Genomic DNA, 18092 nt, shown 5'->3' on the forward strand with positions numbered 1-18092 from the left:
GAATTAATCGTACATAGTTCACCCCAGCAACTTCGTTCCACTTCTGATACATGTGAAACAAATCGGTGAAGCTACATTACGAACGCTTTGAGGCTACGGCTAATTGCCCCCGTGTGGCCGCGCCACGTATTGCGGTCCATCAGAAACGAACTCCTCCCAGGGGTTTCGCCCGATTGGCTTCATATTCGCTACACATCATCCTCAGACCGCCCTGATTACAGCTTGTGCTCTGCAGGTCGGTCGGTCAAAGGGCGTGGCCACTGTGGCCGCCGCCATTTCTGATGCCTCGCCATGCATATACGAGCTGCTCTATGTCCCATGTACTTCGTCCGAACTGCTTCAAAATTTATGTACGTGATCAGACACCCGCCCTCTACACCTCTATTGCCTCGTATGCAAGTTCGCTCAACTCGCCCCCTTGTGGACACAGGAAATGCCATATTTTACATCAACATTGTCCGATTTGCTCGAAACTTCACATGTGTGATGAGGTCACGACCCTGAACGCAACGACCCACATCCCGTTACTGCCCCCTGGTGGACGAACTGTAAACTTGCCGTAACTCCATCGTACATTGTCCGATTTGCTCGAAACTTCACGTGTTCGATGAGGGGACCGCCCTCGACGCAGCCGCCCACGTCCGGTGGCGCGCGGGGGTTTCGAAGAGCGCCCCGGGGGTAGCGGTGACCGGGGGCGTGGGAGCGAGACGCCGAGTGGCGTGGGACGAGGGCCCGTCACAGCCGCTTGCGGCTTTAATTTTAAGTTATTATTTATTCATTATTATGTAATATGTCCGTGCTATATGACTTTCTACATCTACTCTGTTGTAAATCCTCATTATCCTCAAATCCTCTAACATTTATTTTATTCCAGAGAGACAACCACATTTGAGTTTTCTCCAGACATGATGCTTAGAAGTAAAGCCTAATAATTCAATCTTGGTTTCATCAGACCAGAGACTCTTATTTCTCACAGTCTGAGAGTCCTTTAGATGTGTGTGTTCTTTTTTTTTCTCCAATCATTAAGAACAGGCTTCCATAAGTGCTGCAGTTATGGCTGTACCTCTCAACATGTCTCTCTATGCTCCCACCTCCACACGGGATCTCTGCAGCTCAGAGTGAATATAAAGGTATGCGTTGTCTGTCATTTGTCATTGTCAGTCAGTCAGTCAGTCAGTCACTTGATTCGCCCTTGAGTTGTAAACCAGTTTCTTCTTGTTGTTTGTGAGTGTGTTCATTTGCTCAGGTCATTACAATTGTTGAATGATAATGATTCCCACATGTCCTGATATTTCTCTGATTCAGTGTTACATTGTGCAATGTGTAAGCTGCTTTCTTGAGCCACTTTTGCAGAAAAAGGAGGGCACATGACGTCAACATGTGCAGTAAAATTGGCATTTACAGATTACTGTAAATGTCTGAAAGGAGTTCATCGAGGGTAACCACTTTATCAGTAACAGGACATTCATTAATCTCTGCCACCAGGCCACCTACTGTACTCAAAGGGCCAGTCGGGTCCCTTACGTTTCTCATGCAGATACAGTTGAATGCTGTGTACCATCTTCACTGTTTTCTGCACTCAAGCAGTGACTAATACATACAGTAAAGTATGTAGTTATGTTTGAATTATACCTTTTTGCCCACAAGTGTGTTCAGTATGAGGTGCTAGTGTTTCAGTGAGAGTAAATCCACATGTAAAGACAGATATAAAGTCTGAAAGCAATGTCAGTCACCCAGTATAAACATCTTAATACAAATACTGTCTGTGTGCAACTGGACTTTGTCAGACTAAGGTAATGTTCTTGTACAGACCTTGATGACTCACCAGCTGCTATAGATTAGTTTAAAACTCAGGCCTCCAATGACTACCGGCTTTGTGCTGTAACTGTACCCTTATAAAAGCATAATGCCCAGTCAAACAGTGTTTCTACCACAAACCCACATCCAATCCAGTTGGCTTGACTTGTGGATCTGGGAGGGTCATGTCAATAGAAAATTGTCACACTCGCTGTTTTGTGAATTGAAATATGTATTGAAGGTTGTTCATGGTAAGTTGGTATCTTAACCGGGGTGCACTGACTATAACTTTTGTTTGTTTGCTCCCCTTTAAACTACATTGACGCTGTATGAATGTCAGACAAAAAAGCCACCTAAATGTCCAAAAATCATTATTTATACATTGTATTTTGACAAATTACAATTAACAGGTTGAGATTAAACCATTCTACAAGGTGCACATGATATTGTTTCAGTTTTGTTTGGCAAGATGTGGAGGTGTGTGTTCTGGTATTTTCACAAAGGACATTTCTTTTAAATCATACTCTAATAACTGTACATACATCTGCAAATATTTGAATATCAAGAACTGTTACAAATGTGTAGGGACATTGAATTATTTGTGTTTCAAGAATTAATGTTACATTCACTTTTTTTTAACCACATGTCATTAATCTGGCAAGCTGGTCTACTTTAACAAAAAATGAATTCTTCAACATTATATCAGCTGCTGGCTGGGAGATCATTTGACAACAGCGTTCTCCTCTGTCTGGTCATCAGCTGGAGGTAAGGCAGCGCCACCAGATTCTGCAGGCTGTTGGAGCATTAAAGTTAAAAGAGCAAAGTTTTATAAAGGATGAGAGAGCTAGTCTCTAAACTTGATTTAACATAACACATTTCACATTTCATTTCATTAGTGTAGGTGGTTACAATGACTGTGCTTAATAAAATTACTTTACACCTCATAGGCTGTGAAGTGCATCACGTAACATCAGACTGAGATGGTGAAACCCTGCTGGTACGTACCAGGCTGTTGAGGCTCTGGGTGGAGATGATGTCATTGCCTTTGTCTAGATCACTTTGAGCTGAGGTCACAAGTGTGTCTACTTCCTCATCTGACTTCAGGGGGAATTCTGCCCTATACATACACACAAACAATTCCCTTATGACATAGAAACAGTTATAGCAAAAGAGAATGACTTGTTTGAGTTAAGGCTCTAATAGTAGTGGCCTTTGTAAGTTGTACAGATTGTGAAGCTCTTTGAGGCATATTTGTGATTTTGGACTACAATTGTGTGTGTGCTTTTGTTCGTGCATCACGATGTATATGTCACCTAAACTCTTGGATAGTGGTTGTGTCGCTCTCATGCTCTTGAGACCCACTCGCGTCCATCTGAAAAAACAACAAAATGCGAAGTAAACAAAAGTCATGTGTTCATTGTTCATAGAGCTAAATGAGAAAATCAACACCACTCTCATGTCTGTCATTTCTATACAAAACTACAGCCAGTAGATGATTATCTTAGCCGAGCATAAAGTCTGGAAAAAGGGGGCAATGCTAGCTTGGACCAGTCTTAAGCTTAAAAAGACTCACTAAAGGTTAAATGTAATATAAAATGTTTAATACATTTAGATGATATCTATACCCTCAAAAACTTACTACCTCCCATAAAAGCAGTGAGGAGATTTTTTTTCAGCTTTAAACTGAGGCTTGCTTTTTCCCCCTGTTTCCAGTCTTACGTAATGCTAAGCCAAGCTATCGCTGGACAAAGACAGCATATAAGCATATAACCCAAAATGCTGAACTATTCTTTTATGCAAGGTCAGTATAACTTACTGAAATAATAATCTGTCTAGGGTCAAATATTAATGGTAATTTGGATCTCTTGGGGTCGGTCAAATATGACTACACTAACTGTACAGTCTGGAGGAACAGAATTCAATACAAAAATGGGTGTGATGGACTTTACCTGCAAAGTGCTGGAGTCATGTGTCTCAGCCTGCATGCTGCTTCTTTTATGGAGATCTAGCAGGGTGTCATACTCACTCTTCACCTGATCAAAGTCAACCTGTAGCGTCTTCATCTGGACACAAGAATATACAAATGCAAAGACTATAGTTAATATTTTACATGAATGAGTTAGACTTTAAATAGTGGATTCTGTAAGTACACAGTGTATACAGTTCATCTGTCTGTATGAGCCACCTGCAGGAGAGTCTGTTTGTGTGTTTGTTCCAGTGTCTCCCAGTTGCACCTTGGTACCACATCCCAGTACTCTGCCTTCATCCTGTTGAGCTCCTCCTGGGCTTTAGCCAGGTCTTCCCGACACACCTTCAGGGCGAGCTGCAGCTCCACTGGGTCTTTGGCCTCTTCTTTTACAATGGAGACACATTTCAGAACAAAAAGTACTTCTTCATAAATTATTAACATAATTGTTATGTGCAAGTGTACAAAAGAAATCTGTTTCCGCCCTTTGGCTCACCTGTGTTTTCATCTGCAGGGTGCTCCTCCTTCACAGAGGCACTAGTTAGGTCACTGAGCTGCCAGATCAGCAACTTGCGGGCGTCATACTCCTCTCTGTACTGCAGATACTGGTTGGACAGTTCATGCTGCAGATGTTCTACCTGAAGATGAATGGAGCAATCGGTGACTTGCACTAGATAATGATAACCTACCATCAACCTTATGATCTGAAAAGAGCTTCAGACCAAACATGTTTTGGATTTTAGACAGTAAGCAAAGTTTTTCATGCACAGGTATGAGATCAGGAAATTCATATAGAAAGCAATTAAAACACAGCTTTATAAGTATGTCATGTACCAATGCCTGCATAGCCTTTCCGTTCTCCCTCATGGCCTCTATGGCCTTACGCAGTTGCTGCTTCTCCCTTTTCAAGGCTCCAATCTCAGCTTGCTCCTCTGCCCAGCGAGCTTGAATCTTCCTGTCACATTCCTCCGTCACCAGCCTCAGATTGGATCGCAGTGGCTCCAGTTCTCGGATTTGATCCCGCTGATACGCTGAACAGATGTAAGATGAATAATGAAACACCTATTGTTAAACTACTAGATTACATTCTGTTTTATTTTCCACATTTAGTATAATTGCAAATAAGATCCTTTAGGGTATTCTAGCCGTCGAAATAAGAACAACTGAATAATTGGATCAAGACGATGTTATGACTATTTCTAGCCTCTGCAAGATTATATTTGTAAGTTGTTTGTTTGTCTACTATATGCCAGCTATATCGAGGAGTTAATTATACATTTCATTGGAATTAAGTCCAACTTTGAGTCTTAAAAAATGCCAGACTCTCAAGATCTACGATACTTTAAATTGAAATGTTTCTCATGATTGTCATTTTGTTTTTTAAGGAGAAAAAAAAAACATTACAATTTTTCCATTGTTAAAAATAATAAATTAGACAACTGTCTCTCTGACCTAAAGTGTTTTCATATTCCTTTTTGATGGCAGAGAGAAGGGGTTGGTAGGTTTTGAACTCTTTGATGAAATGACCAAAGACATCACGGTAGACCTGTGGCCAAAGCAGAAGAAGATATGAATTAAAAACAAACAGACAAACAAAAAAAATATGTAAATATGCTTCATTGTGCACCTGCAGTTTTAGTTCCTGGGAGTTTGGCTCTTGGGGGCTGATAGTTAGCAGCTCTTTGTTCACATATCTCTCCAGGCGCAGCAGCAGTTGGGGCTTCCTCCCCAGGCCTGCATAAATATAACTGCTGCCTGCTGGGTGAAGCTAACAGGGTAGGGTTTATTACACACATACAAAACCAGTGATCATCTTTGTTATGACAGTGGAAAGGCCACTAAGAGGAGACAAACAGTAACATAAAGTAAGCCTACCAGGAAATCATCACAGGCTTGATGAACCTGTTGCTGGTCTGTTTGTCTCGCTGCTGCAGCTGGATGGACATTTTCTTCTTCTTTCCCCTCCTCTGACTTCTGGATAGTGTCATTTTGAACACTATGGTCAAATGTACGTCTTAAAAAAAAGAAAAGAAAGAACAACAATTCAACCAGCTACTTAGCTACTACACTAACTACTCTACAGTATATTCATAATAGGCCTAATACAATGGTTAGCTACAGTACTTTATATAGCAATAGCTCTGTCACTTGCCTTTGTTTTTGCGACGGCGTTAAAGGTGGAAATTTAACATATTTGTGTGGTGACATCTCCGAAGTGCGAGCTCTTGGTGTTTTTCACTTGAGTTTGGCATCACAGGTTGCAGCCAGGCAAGCCCATGCACTGTAGCAGCGTTGCCATGGAAACGATGACGACGCAACAAGACCCACAGAGTGGACCGCGGCGCGCCTAACTAGTTTGATGAAAACTTCCCTCTCAGATCGAGAAAAGAAAACTCTCTACCCACTGGAAAGTGTCGATTTTTACTTTATTCACAATTCAGTTTTTAGACAGTCCGCTGGGGATCTGTTTAACAAGCTATTTATGAGCCACTTTGAAGGCTGCAAATATGATAATAAATAATCAAACAGGTAACCTACTTCATGAATATCATTAGGAACTGCCAGAAATAACAATGTATGGTTGTAGCCGACAAAACATAAGCTAAAAAAAAACCACTATAAGATTAAAAAATAATAATAATAATAACTTGAAAACATCATTATAATTCATTAGAAATTGGCACACAGGCTACATCACACTTTTGTTTATGTTCTGGAAATGATGAGACTACTAATCCCATTATTTTCATTTAAGTAGAAACTATTATTATGTCCCACTTTCTCTAATGTTTAAAACATGAGATGGAAAATAAAATAAATAATTAAAAAAGTTAAATATAATGAAGTATTCGTGTATTTAAAAAATAATAATAATACTGTCTCCCAGTTTGATAGCTAAAAAAAAAAAAAAAAAACTACATTTCCTAGCTTCCTTTCTCAGTGGAAGCTGTGGACCAGGGTCACCGCGGTGGAGCTGTGTAGTCATTTCTAGACACATTAGCACATGCATTAGCATAATAACGAGCGAGCAGCTGGACTACAGTACCCACAAGGCACCGCTCCAGCCTACAGTACATTCTGCTGCTGCTTATCCGGGGATGTCACACCGCTGCTGCTGCTATTTTCTCCCCTCAGTCCCTCTCACTCTCAGCCTACAGCTCCAGCAGGACTGACACAGGGCTTTGGATAGGAAAGGAACCGAAGAATAAGACACCAAACAGAGGGCCAAAAAAAAAATTGAAAATGGCAGAGCAGCTCGGAGCGGGAAGCCTGCCGTTAGGAGATCCTGCTTTTAACTACCAGGAGCACGAACTGAACGAGCGACTGAAACGGCTCTACCCGGCTGTGAACGAGGACGAGACCCCTTTACCCCGATCCTGGAGCCCCAAGGATAAATACAGCTATATTGGGCTGTCACAGAACAACCTGCGGGTCCATTATAAAGGTTAGAGAGCTGAGCTTTGGGGGGTGTGAGGGGGGGTCAGACCCTAATGGTCTGATGAGTCGCAGCAAAGAGCACACAGTGGTCTCTCAGCTCAAATCTGTCACTGTTCTGTTGTTATACGGGGAGGGGGTTTCTTTTTCAGTCGCACACACTCACGCACACACACACACGGTATGCGATTATGTTGACTGTGTATGTGTGTGTGTGTGCAGTCCTGGTAAATCTAGTCTGAGCTGCTTCTCCTCCTGTCCTATAACATTGCTTTGTTGCACAAATGAGCAGAGGAATGCCTAAATGAGTGACAGTGGACTCGCTAACCCTGACAGTTGTTAGTCTTATTATTTACCACACACTGAAATTCACCTTCAATAAGCTTCGGTTGTCTTTTGTTTATTTTTAACGTTTAACGGCCCGTTAACGTTTATTTTGTTGCCAGTAAAAAAAAAAAAAAAACTGACATTCACATCTGACGGTCACCCTAGTTTGTACTGGAAGAGGTGTATTGATGGCGATAACGACGCAGTCAGGAGGTTACCAATAAGCTAACTACTAAATGGTATTTTAACAAACAGGAGCAGCAAGCTAACAGCAGGCTACCTCTTATTAAGCAAGTACAGTACAGTAGTTAGCTGTGCGGCTACTAGCAAAGCTAACGTTAGCCTAACCTAGCTGCTCCTTGTGACTAATATTGTATTGAAAACTGTGATAAGCTGGGCACAAGATGGACACGTGCCAAACTTGTTAACCATTTACAATGTTGTAGTACCGCCTGTGATATACTGCAGTTGTTTTAGTTTTTTTTTTTTTTAACCACAGCAAGTAACAAAAATAGAATAAAAATGGCATTGTTGTGTTCGCATCGCGTGATTTCAGTGGCAGTGTTCTAGAATAGAAGTCTTTTCCAGAATTCGTAAATATTCTTTTGCCAGTCTGGAAGCAACCGGTCCAGCTCCATTCACATGTGTGTGTATGTATGTATATGTATGTGTCCTGAGCACAACAACAGTCTCATGTACAACCTCCAGCCAGGCAGCCAGCTTGTTTTCAACAGCTGCTGCTGTGAGTGAGTGAGAGAGTGAGTGAGGAGGCCTCTGCGCATTGCATTAGGCCAGATGTACCGATCTTAATAAATCTCCAGTATCGGAAAGACTGGCAATTTCACAATAACAGCAACTTTTGCTCGTCGTCAGATGGCCGCAGTCAGTCCCTTATTATTCTGTTGCCTATTAACTGTCAGTATGGTCTACCAAGCCTGTCAGATGGATTATATTAGCATCCAGCTCCCTAAATCAAAACAAAGTGACATCTGTGTGAAGTCCTGTGTTCAGTCTTTTGACTGCTCTGTTGTTTTTCGTCAGGCGACACGTCAGGGCAGACCCGCAGGCCAGCTAGTCCTGCATCTCAGGCAATGAAAAATGTCCACAGAGGCATTGCAAGGCCACTTTGGGCCCTGTTGGCTGTTTACATCAGTGAAACATGCAGAGGATGAGAGGATGCAGGCAGGCTGTGTATCCCATTTTGAAAATCTTATTTGGCTCATACGTAGTAATGGTCCTGCTGTTTGTGGATAACAGGAAAGCTACATTTTTTTGTTGTTGTTTAATTTAAGACTCACTGGCAGATAGCCTGAAATAACCCACAGATTATTTAATGCATTATTGATCAGGATGCTGCTGTTGATACGAACTGTGGTTTGATTTGATATAAGCCCACACACTTTGTTTTTTACAAAGGGTATTCATAATACTGCATATTTTGTGGATACTGTTGTGCTGCATGTTGATTTCTGTGGTGTGACAAACCAGTTACTGAGATCCTTGCCTAGAAATGCTAACAGCTGTGACATTGGCACAAAATGCTGAATGGCCCCATGTGTGTCTTAAGATAAGATATGCCATCTCATGTTGGGTTTATGTAGAGCACTGAGTCTTTATGTCTATGAAAGTGGCACAGATTAAGTGACACTGCACAATTGTTCAGGGATGACAATATAAGTAGGTCTACTCTGTAGTGTGTAGGATAATTTTCTCCTCCTGGTTGTTCTAGCTCCAGCTCTGTTCCTTCACCCTTGGGGTTTGGATGCTATTTTGACCAGTGTGCCAATTTTCTCTGTTCAAGGCCACACAGTGTCTACCTAGTCCTGTTGTGTGCAGACACATATTAATCTACCCAGTCTTAACAGGTAGATACACAAATAGACCCTATATAAATACATTTTGACATAGTGTCTATGAATACACCATTTCAGTTATGTTATGTTTTTTGTTTTTGTTTTTTTACTGAAACCCCAGAATGTGGGTCAGTTAAGGATACATCTGCTTTATTCTGATGCAGAGATGATTTCATTGTTCTTTTAATAGGCCCTCAGGATCGATAAATGGAAAGACAAATACAGCTGCTTGACAGGTAGGGCTATATATAGGGAGTAAAATATTCTGTATGCAGCATACCCTGTAGCATTGTTTGTGCTGTTATAGATCGTCTAGAATCCACTGCATCTTTTCATTGTCCTCCAGGATGACTAAGATGATTGAGGACTTTGTGAGAAACTAAAAGAAATTTAACAGGAATTAAAGAAATATAACTTTTCATTTAGTATATTAGAAACCTATTCTGCTATTACAGTATATCTGTCAGGTCTATTATGTTCACTCTTAATCTTCCATCTATTCCCATAACTACTGATTATTAAAAAAAAAAAGCACATTCAACGTAAACACTGTTTTCAATCTAAAAGTTGTAAAAAACAAAACAAAAACAAGACAAAGTTAATTACATTATTTAAACAACATAACTTGGACAGAATAATTTGAATCTTAGAGAAGCCAGTATGCGGCAGAATAAGGATGTTTCTCTTTCAATGTTGGTCTTTACTGGGGCATACCATCTGTGTCATTAATCTTAGGGTGGACACAGGCAGTTTGCACCAACTTGTAGGTAATCAAGAAGTTTAATTTCAGTGACAGCAGCTTTAGGCTTCTGCACTTGGGGCAGCACTTTACTCCACAGCCATTAGGGATAATTTACCATCTTCTGACAGCAACCATGAGGTGCTGTCCCTTATCCCAATAGTGATGTAGGTCACTGCCGGACAAAGCTAATAGAAATACATCAACTGCGAAAATATGACACGCAATCTTGAGGTCACCAGAGAGGGACTGGACATCCTCCAATCCTTGGCTGTGCCTTAAAGTTTTGTCCTTGAAAATAAAAAAACTGAATTAATGACACAGCACAACCTCAGTGGACTCCATCTATTGAGAAAGTTGGACAGAGTGCCAATGATGAAGACAACATTTTTAGTCCAGTTATGCAAGGACCTCATTGCTCATAGTAACAGCCCCACACTTCATAATCCCAGAGTTGTCACCTTGAACCAGTTCAAGTCCATCAATCACCATCACTGAAATGAACAGAAAATCTGGCACCTCTGCCATCCGTCCCAAGTTTGCTGAGTTCCATACATAATCATTTATTTATATTATGTATCTGAAAATCAAACTCCCTTGCTCTCTCACACAAGTCCATTAATATTTTCTGATAGTTGACCTTTCAGAGTTCAGGTATGTTCTCTGGTATGGTCACTTTGTGTAATTTAAACTGCACAAACTAACATAGGGGCCATGTCGACTCACAAGGTAGAGAGTGTTGAATGTAATTGACAAAAGTGGTGGTCTGATACACACCTGTTCGCATTCACCAAATCCAACAGTACTAGCAACTGTTCCACATCCAATTTTTTTTTGCTCTATAGCCAACGTTAGCATTAACAGTCTCAAAGAAATGTTGCACGTTCTGCATCATCCTTTTTACTCACCATGAGCTGTTCACAGCAAGCAAAAGTCCCTGTCACATCTTTTCTTCTACTAGCATGCTAACCAGCTAGCCCCCGATAATAACAACTTAGTGTAGCCTCCAATCTGAGGCTCTATCACAGAGATCACTTATGAATAACCTCTTTTAATAAAATCTTTAAAGAGATTTTTCTTTATTTTCAAGAGACCCATAACAGAAATAAGACAGAACTAAAAAAAAACATAAAACTCATGAATACAGCTACAATATCACTGCTTCTTAAACCCAACAAAGATCCATCATTACCATCAAGCTACTGTCCAATCTCTTGTATTAACGTTGTCAAAATCATGGCTAAAACTTTCGCCCATAGAATAGAAAAAGTTATTTCATCCATCATCCACCCAGATCAAACTGGCTTCATTAAAGGCAGACTCTCATCCAATAACACACGTAGACTCTTTAACATAATGGACTACTCATCACAACAAGAACAAACTATCATTGCTGAATTAAAGGCTGAATAAGCTTTTGACATGGTTAATTGATCATTTCTTATCTCTTCAATGCAAAACTTTGACTTTGAGAAATAATTTATTAACTGGGTGAAAATTTTAAACAGCACCTTCAGCTACAGTAATCACCAACGGACTAACATGCAGAGATTTTTCCAGTCTGGCACATTGAATCATGACTGATGTCACAAGAGAAAAAGGTTTTTGTTATTCTTGATGTGGATTAATTGTGAGCAGTTACAACTCAGTGGTTTGAGCGATCTACTTTATAAACCAAATAATTTAGCCTTTGTCATCACAGACGTTTTGACCTATCGTAGTTGGAAAAGCACTGATTACCAGTAACATTAACAATGGCTCTGTTTTATTTAAACGGTCAAGTAAAACATGACGGTTTCCCAGTGAGCCAGGACACACAACAAGCCTGAAATGGAAGTGGCTCAATGGAACGAACCCAGTATGAATTGGATTATTTCTAAGATGCTTCTTACAGTAAGACATGCAAGGACTGGTGTATGACTGAGTGGAAGCAAAGCAAACCATTGTTGTATCATTATACTGGTAAAAACAAAGTTTCATACATCTCACCACCACTGACACCTACTGTGTGTGATATTCAACATCTCCTCTTCAAGCCATTTGAATGATTCTTTGCACCAGAGCCACCACAGATCTCTATGGGTCTTTACTTTTAAGTTTAAAATGTAATACTATTCACTCTTTTGCTTCCACTGCTGCTGACCTGATGAGGCAGAGGGCATCGAGGCACATTGTGTCACTTTGGTTGCACTCACTGTTACAGGACTGCTATTCTGTACTTTCTCCTTTTTGTGGACAAAGATAGAACCTAAGGTGGGACTTCTAGTTACCCAGCAAGCAATTAAAGACTGTGTTGTAGGGGTAAGAAGAACAGGGCATTGACCTTTGATCCTTGACCTCTGGTGGAGAAGTTTCAAGTCACATAACAGCTGAAGTCTGTAGTGACACTGCTGTTTCTCAGACAACTGTTTTGTCTCAGTATTTTGGTTAAATAACTTGTTGAAAATGTTGGATACAAGTTATAATTTTGAGGCAATAGCTGCTGCAGTACGTCTCTGTTACACCATTTGTCCTAATCACCTTACACAAAAACATGGTCTGAATGTAAACTTTCTGTCTAATTTAGGAGTGTCATTTGGGGGGGGTGGAGGGTGGTTGTTAAAAGTAGTAGCCAGTCGTTTCTCCTACCCATCTATGCAGTTGTAAAGAGACCTGTTGGCCTACTGACAACTTGTTTTCACGAGGAGAAGCTAAAAATAGATGGCATGAATGCTATTGCGACCATTGGACCAGACAATTGCAACACACACATGCAAGACACACATGCACAGGCTTGGTGGTCACATCATTTAACATGTAATAACACACCTTGTACTACTGTATAGTATGTTTGAGAGAGATTGAGGTCAGATTTCCATGATGACATTGATGTACATGTTGCATGCATTACATACATACATACATACATACATACATACATACATACATACATACATACATGCATTTCTATGTGTTGAGATGTCTTGCAAGCAGCTGTGAACTTCAATTTAAATGCACTGTCGTAATATTAAGGTGTATTTTAATGACAAAAACTTTGATCATGAACTGGAAAATCAATTTTAGACCAGAATCAGATCACCAAGCGCAGCTTTTTAAATCATTGTTACATGTCCTGATCACTGTTGGCTGTATATGAGTGGCCAGAGCTTCCATGCGTGGTTTGTCTCCCACACACACAAAAACAAATGAACCTCAGTGTGTCTGCTGAAAGCCAGCTGCTGGGTTTAAGGTTAGCCTATATCTTAGATTAGCTCATATTTCTTCATTTCATACATCAGCACACACACACACAACTCACAGTGACTTGTTAACTGTCACAACTAGCAAACCCAGTGGTGTGATCACATGTAACAGATACACATGCTAACAGTCGAGCCTAAATTGCAGTTATACAACACACTAGTGAACACAGATTCTCTCTCAGGACCCGGGGGATTGCATAAGCAGCCATCTGAATATAGAATGACAGACAGTAATGAGTTCTGTGCTTGAAACAAATTGGTCCAGACACAATACTGGAGCCCTATGACCCTGTTTACATGTTTACCACACACTGTTGACAGTGCATTGTTTTTACACACGAGAATAATCAATTCTTTAATTATAAAGTCACAGTAACAAAATTATTATTTGTTGGAAGAAAGGCAGAGCTGTTTAGGTGTCGTCTGATGGATGGATGGCTATTTATCATTGTAGGTTCCAGTACATCAAGTGACAGATTGTGTGCATGTGGATTGAGATGTACTAGAAAACTAAGTATGACTAAAGAGGAACTTACTCATCACACAGCATTGGGGGAACTGTAAAATGAGGAAAATAAAAGCTGATGGAACTACAGGAGTCATGGCCCACACATAACATCATATGGTTATAGAGGGCAGTCGGGTTTTGTCAAGTGGTAGGCTGATTTATAGCCCTACTCCTACGATTTGTCATTTTTGGCCTAACTCAGATAAAGTACAATACAATCTCTGTTTAGGTAGCATCTTCTTCTTATAGCAGACAAGTCATAAAACCATCACATTTAAAAGGAAAAAGGATTATAATAAACTCGGTTAAAATCGGATAAATAAAACAACAAAAATATGTGGAAGTAAAGTGGAAGTGAAATAGGTAAAAAGAGAGTTAAGAGAAAGTTAAACTCAAGTTAAATCAGGAAAGGATTGTGATACTGTACTGTACTGTATGTTTTTAAGAAGGAGCTTCTTCAATTGCTGAGTCAGCCGACCTGATTTCCTCGGGTAGATCGTTCCAGAGCCTCAGGGACCTTTCTACCAAAAGGTCAGGGTTATAGCAGGGTGCGAGGTAATGAAGACCCTTAAAAATAATCAGCAACATCCTGAAATCAATTCTAAAACATGCTGCCTTCAGGAGTCATGTGACACACATCTTTTGGTTGTGGTTAAAAAACCTGGCAGCCTGAGTTCTGGACAGTTTGCAGTCAATCAATAGATGGTCTGTGTGTAAAAGGAGTCCGTGGAGAGACAACATATTTAAGTCTCAAATTTGTTTTTATGTTCTGAAAATGGAGAAAATACAATATTTAAGTTCTTAGGAAGGAATTGACACTTGGGAAGACAGGGTTGCTGCATGCTGTTAGATCCGATCACTCTGCCATTTTTAAGACAAGTAACACTGGAGCTGGGCAATACGACTTTGAATCTCTAATGTTAGTTGGATAGGGTAGAGTCATGTGAGTGAATACAAGGTCATAGGAACAGTTTATGAATATTCACACTGTGGAAACTATAAAGCAAGTGACCAGCAAGAGCAAGATCAAGATTATGTCGGCAAAAGGCTCTAAATGTTGGTTTTGGTAATTGTGCAGTTAATAGCCCGGCCCTACTTAGCACCTCCTTGGTGCCATTAGAAACAAATAAAACTGTGCAGCTGACGTCACCTCTGCTCGTTTAGGAACAACGCTTGGTATCCAACCAAACTCTTAGGTGAACTTGTCTGCTCTACCAGCTTTGGTATAGTAGAGTATCAGTAGTCCAATACAGACTGGTTTTACTGGTTAAATAATAATGGAAGTGGCAGGCTAGGGTTACGTACATGAGGACCTTGCTCTTTTCAAGGGAGCTGAAAGGTATTTCAAAGCTTTACACTGCATTTTCCGGCAGCATGAAAGATGCATTGATGATGATGCTACGTACCTACACAGAACACTTATGCTGCATTTCCACTACAAGGTACCAGCTCCACTTGACTCGACTCTACTCGCCCTTTTTGTGTTTCCATTAGGTAAAAGTACCTGGAATCTGTTACTTGGTACTATACTTTTCTGGTACCACCTTGGCTGAGGTTCCAAAACGGGTGAAGAGGTACTGAAAAGTGACGTGAAAACACTGCAGAATGCAGACCACTGATTGGTCAAGAATCTCAGAGGCTAGCAGCCCGTCTCCTGAGATGGTTGAGCCTCCGTCGTGGTCATACCAGGGAGAAAGCGATTTGACGAATTTACATGCAGCTCTTTAGAGTATTTAGCAACGGCTGATATAATTACTTTTGCAAGATAAATGTTGGTCTAATAGATGAAATCTAACAACTGTGGCAGCCACATTAGTTTGTCTGAATGTAAAGTGAAGCTTCATGTTTGTACTGGACAGAACAGCAACGCTGCCTCGGGGGCTCTATTTACAGACATCACCACATAAATAAATGTTTTAAAATGAACAGATTAGTATTATGTAATTATACATATTGTATATCAGTCTATACTCTCTACTCTAATAGTGGTAATATCCTGTAATGGAAACAATCTCCAAAACAGTACCTGGTACCAAAGCTGAGTCGAGTCGTGTCAAGCTGGTACCACGTAATGGAAACGAGGCATTAATCGTCACATAAAATTGCATGTCGTATGTTTTTAATCACCTTGTGTTTGCTCTCTTGCAGGTCATGGTAAAAACCACAAGGACGCAGCATCAGTGCGAGCCACACACCCAATCCCCGCTGCCTGTGGGATCTACTACTTTGAAGTCAAGATTGTCAGCAAAGGTCGAGATGGGTAAGCAGAACAAACTCAGGACAAGCTTCAGTGCATGAGTGCCATGACACTATGGAAACCCATTAAAGCTTTGGATCACTCAGTATTTGTCTCATAACATGGTCACTGGGCCAAAAAAGAAAACCAAAACTGCATCAGCCTGCAGTATTTCTGCTATTAGCTTTTATTTGTCCGTACTAAGTGAAGCCTCAGCTTCATGTTCAAGTCTGTGGATGGATGACTGGACTGCATCAGCAGTTTACTCACAATTTTACCGAAGGAGGCAATCTAAAGAAAGGTTTTACCTGCTCCCACACTGATTTTCAGAGCATTATGAGCCAAATCAGAGTTTGTGAAATGCAGCTGCAACTTTAAATTATCCTATTAGGAGACAAGATGAAAACATTAATTGTATCAAATATATACAAAATCAGTCCTGGAGTCACTCTGCAATACTTTCAGCAATAAATAATAAGTCATCATCTGTTAGAAATCATTTCCCTCAAGTTATGTTAAGGCTTTGTAGGTTGTTTGGTCGGCCTTGACGAGGGTTGATGCATGCTAATATGCTAAATGTCAGTAAGTTACAGTGACAAATGTCAGCATGCTAATGTTTAGCATGTTGACATTTATAAAGCTCATGGTATGCATGTTTATGTGCTGACGATGCTAAATATTAACATGCCAGACAAGTATGTTAACATGCTAACATTGGTGTGGTAATGAGCCAACAACTCAAATGTTTTGTATATAAATGTGCTAAATCCAACAAACAACACAACTCTATGAACTGGGAGTCAACCAGAAAGACGCCACGCACTCGAAAATGTTTACGGCTTCACAGATTTCCCACATAACCGCTGTAGGCCGAATGATTAACTCAGGACACGGATAAGATCATATTAATTGTCTGTTCTCGTAGAGTGAAGGTGGACGGAGGATTATGGAAGGTGAAGGCAGAAGAGGGCCGAGGGGAAGCCGGTGGCTGACAAAGCAGGGCAGAGAGGGTTTGAAGGCGGGGTTGGACCGACCGGCGTGGTGGGATGAGTGATGATGAGCAGGCGGGGAAAACCGGCAGGAAAAAGGCAGGCATGTGGCACAGAGAGACAAGGATTAGTTCAGTGATCAAAACAACATGATGAGAGTCGAAAGCTCAGAGTGCACGGCTCTAAGTGGCCTGAGAATGTGATGATCGACCACGCCAGGTTTTAACAGAGACGTGGCGACGGGTGGATGAAGAACCGTGGGGGTTAATGAGTAAATGATGTGCAGGTGTACAGGCTGATCAGAGAGCAGCACCACGCCCACAACACACAGACACACACACAGACACACAGACAGAGGGATAGACATTTAAATAGACATGAGGGAGTGGAGGACAGAAGCCACAGGGGAAAATCTGCACCGCTTCAAATTATTATTTCATGTGTATTCTAATGTCTTCATCCTTAGGCCTTGGTGACTAAGCCTGTAGTTCTGTTATTATTATAGTCTTTGATGATATGAGTGTATCTTTACTCATTTATGTTTCGTGGGATTGGTCTTCTAAGCTGGAGACGTTTCTGGGTCACTTTGTTTGGGTTGCAAATTTGCAAACTTGCTTCAGCAGCATGTCCCTCACCTTGACTCTGCACGAAAACAGCAATCTTTACATCACTTGGCCAAATACAGCACAACAATGTCTCCAAAGATATCACTCATCATCATCACGCTCCCAGTGATGTTGTCTGCAACTAGAGAGAGTTGCATCAGCCAAGTGGTGGTGGAGGTTTAAACTTTTTGTTTATCTGCTGTCTGTGTGAGAGAAATCGGGGATGTTACAACCCAAAACTGGCAGCTTTCAGTCAGCTAACAAGCCGTGACTCGTCCGGTCTGAGGGGCAGAACCTGAACGACGAGCTTCTGATGCAGCTGTGAAATCAAAATGCATCACCTTAGCTGCCACAGATGTTTTTATTAGTTGTCAATTTAAAACACCTGAAGTTTG

General features: G+C 40.9%; 2 protein-coding genes across 3 annotated transcripts in view; one reads left to right on the top strand and one right to left on the bottom strand.

Moving 5' to 3' along the window:
- Positions 1-2518: 2518 nt before the first annotated feature.
- tsnaxip1 (translin-associated factor X interacting protein 1) lies at positions 2519-5709 on the bottom strand (the record flags this gene model as incomplete). The annotated part of the gene is made up of 10 exons (XM_083974350.1): positions 2519-2590; positions 2803-2914; positions 3111-3169; positions 3747-3860; positions 3983-4149; positions 4260-4401; positions 4598-4794; positions 5216-5309; positions 5391-5531; positions 5653-5709. 10 exons carry the CDS (start codon positions 5707-5709, stop codon positions 2519-2521), a joined length of 1155 nt encoding a protein of 384 aa, XP_083830476.1.
- Positions 5710-6850: 1141 nt separating this feature from the next.
- Positions 6851-18092, top strand: part of ranbp10 (RAN binding protein 10) — a 30633-nt gene continuing 19391 nt past the window's right edge. Inside the window, exons 1-2 of one of the 2 annotated variants that reach the window (XM_083973687.1) lie at positions 6851-7208; positions 16016-16127. In XM_083973687.1, the coding sequence (XP_083829813.1) occupies positions 7007-7208; positions 16016-16127 (314 nt within the window). In that variant the 5' untranslated portion in view covers positions 6851-7006. The remainder of the gene's footprint in view (positions 7209-16015; positions 16128-18092) is intronic. The other variant, XM_083973686.1, reaches the window with a different exon arrangement.

Source organism: Trachurus trachurus (assembly GCF_905171665.1).
Source record: "Trachurus trachurus genome assembly, chromosome: 6".
In the NCBI taxonomy this organism is placed as follows: domain Eukaryota; kingdom Metazoa; phylum Chordata; class Actinopteri; order Carangiformes; family Carangidae; genus Trachurus; species Trachurus trachurus.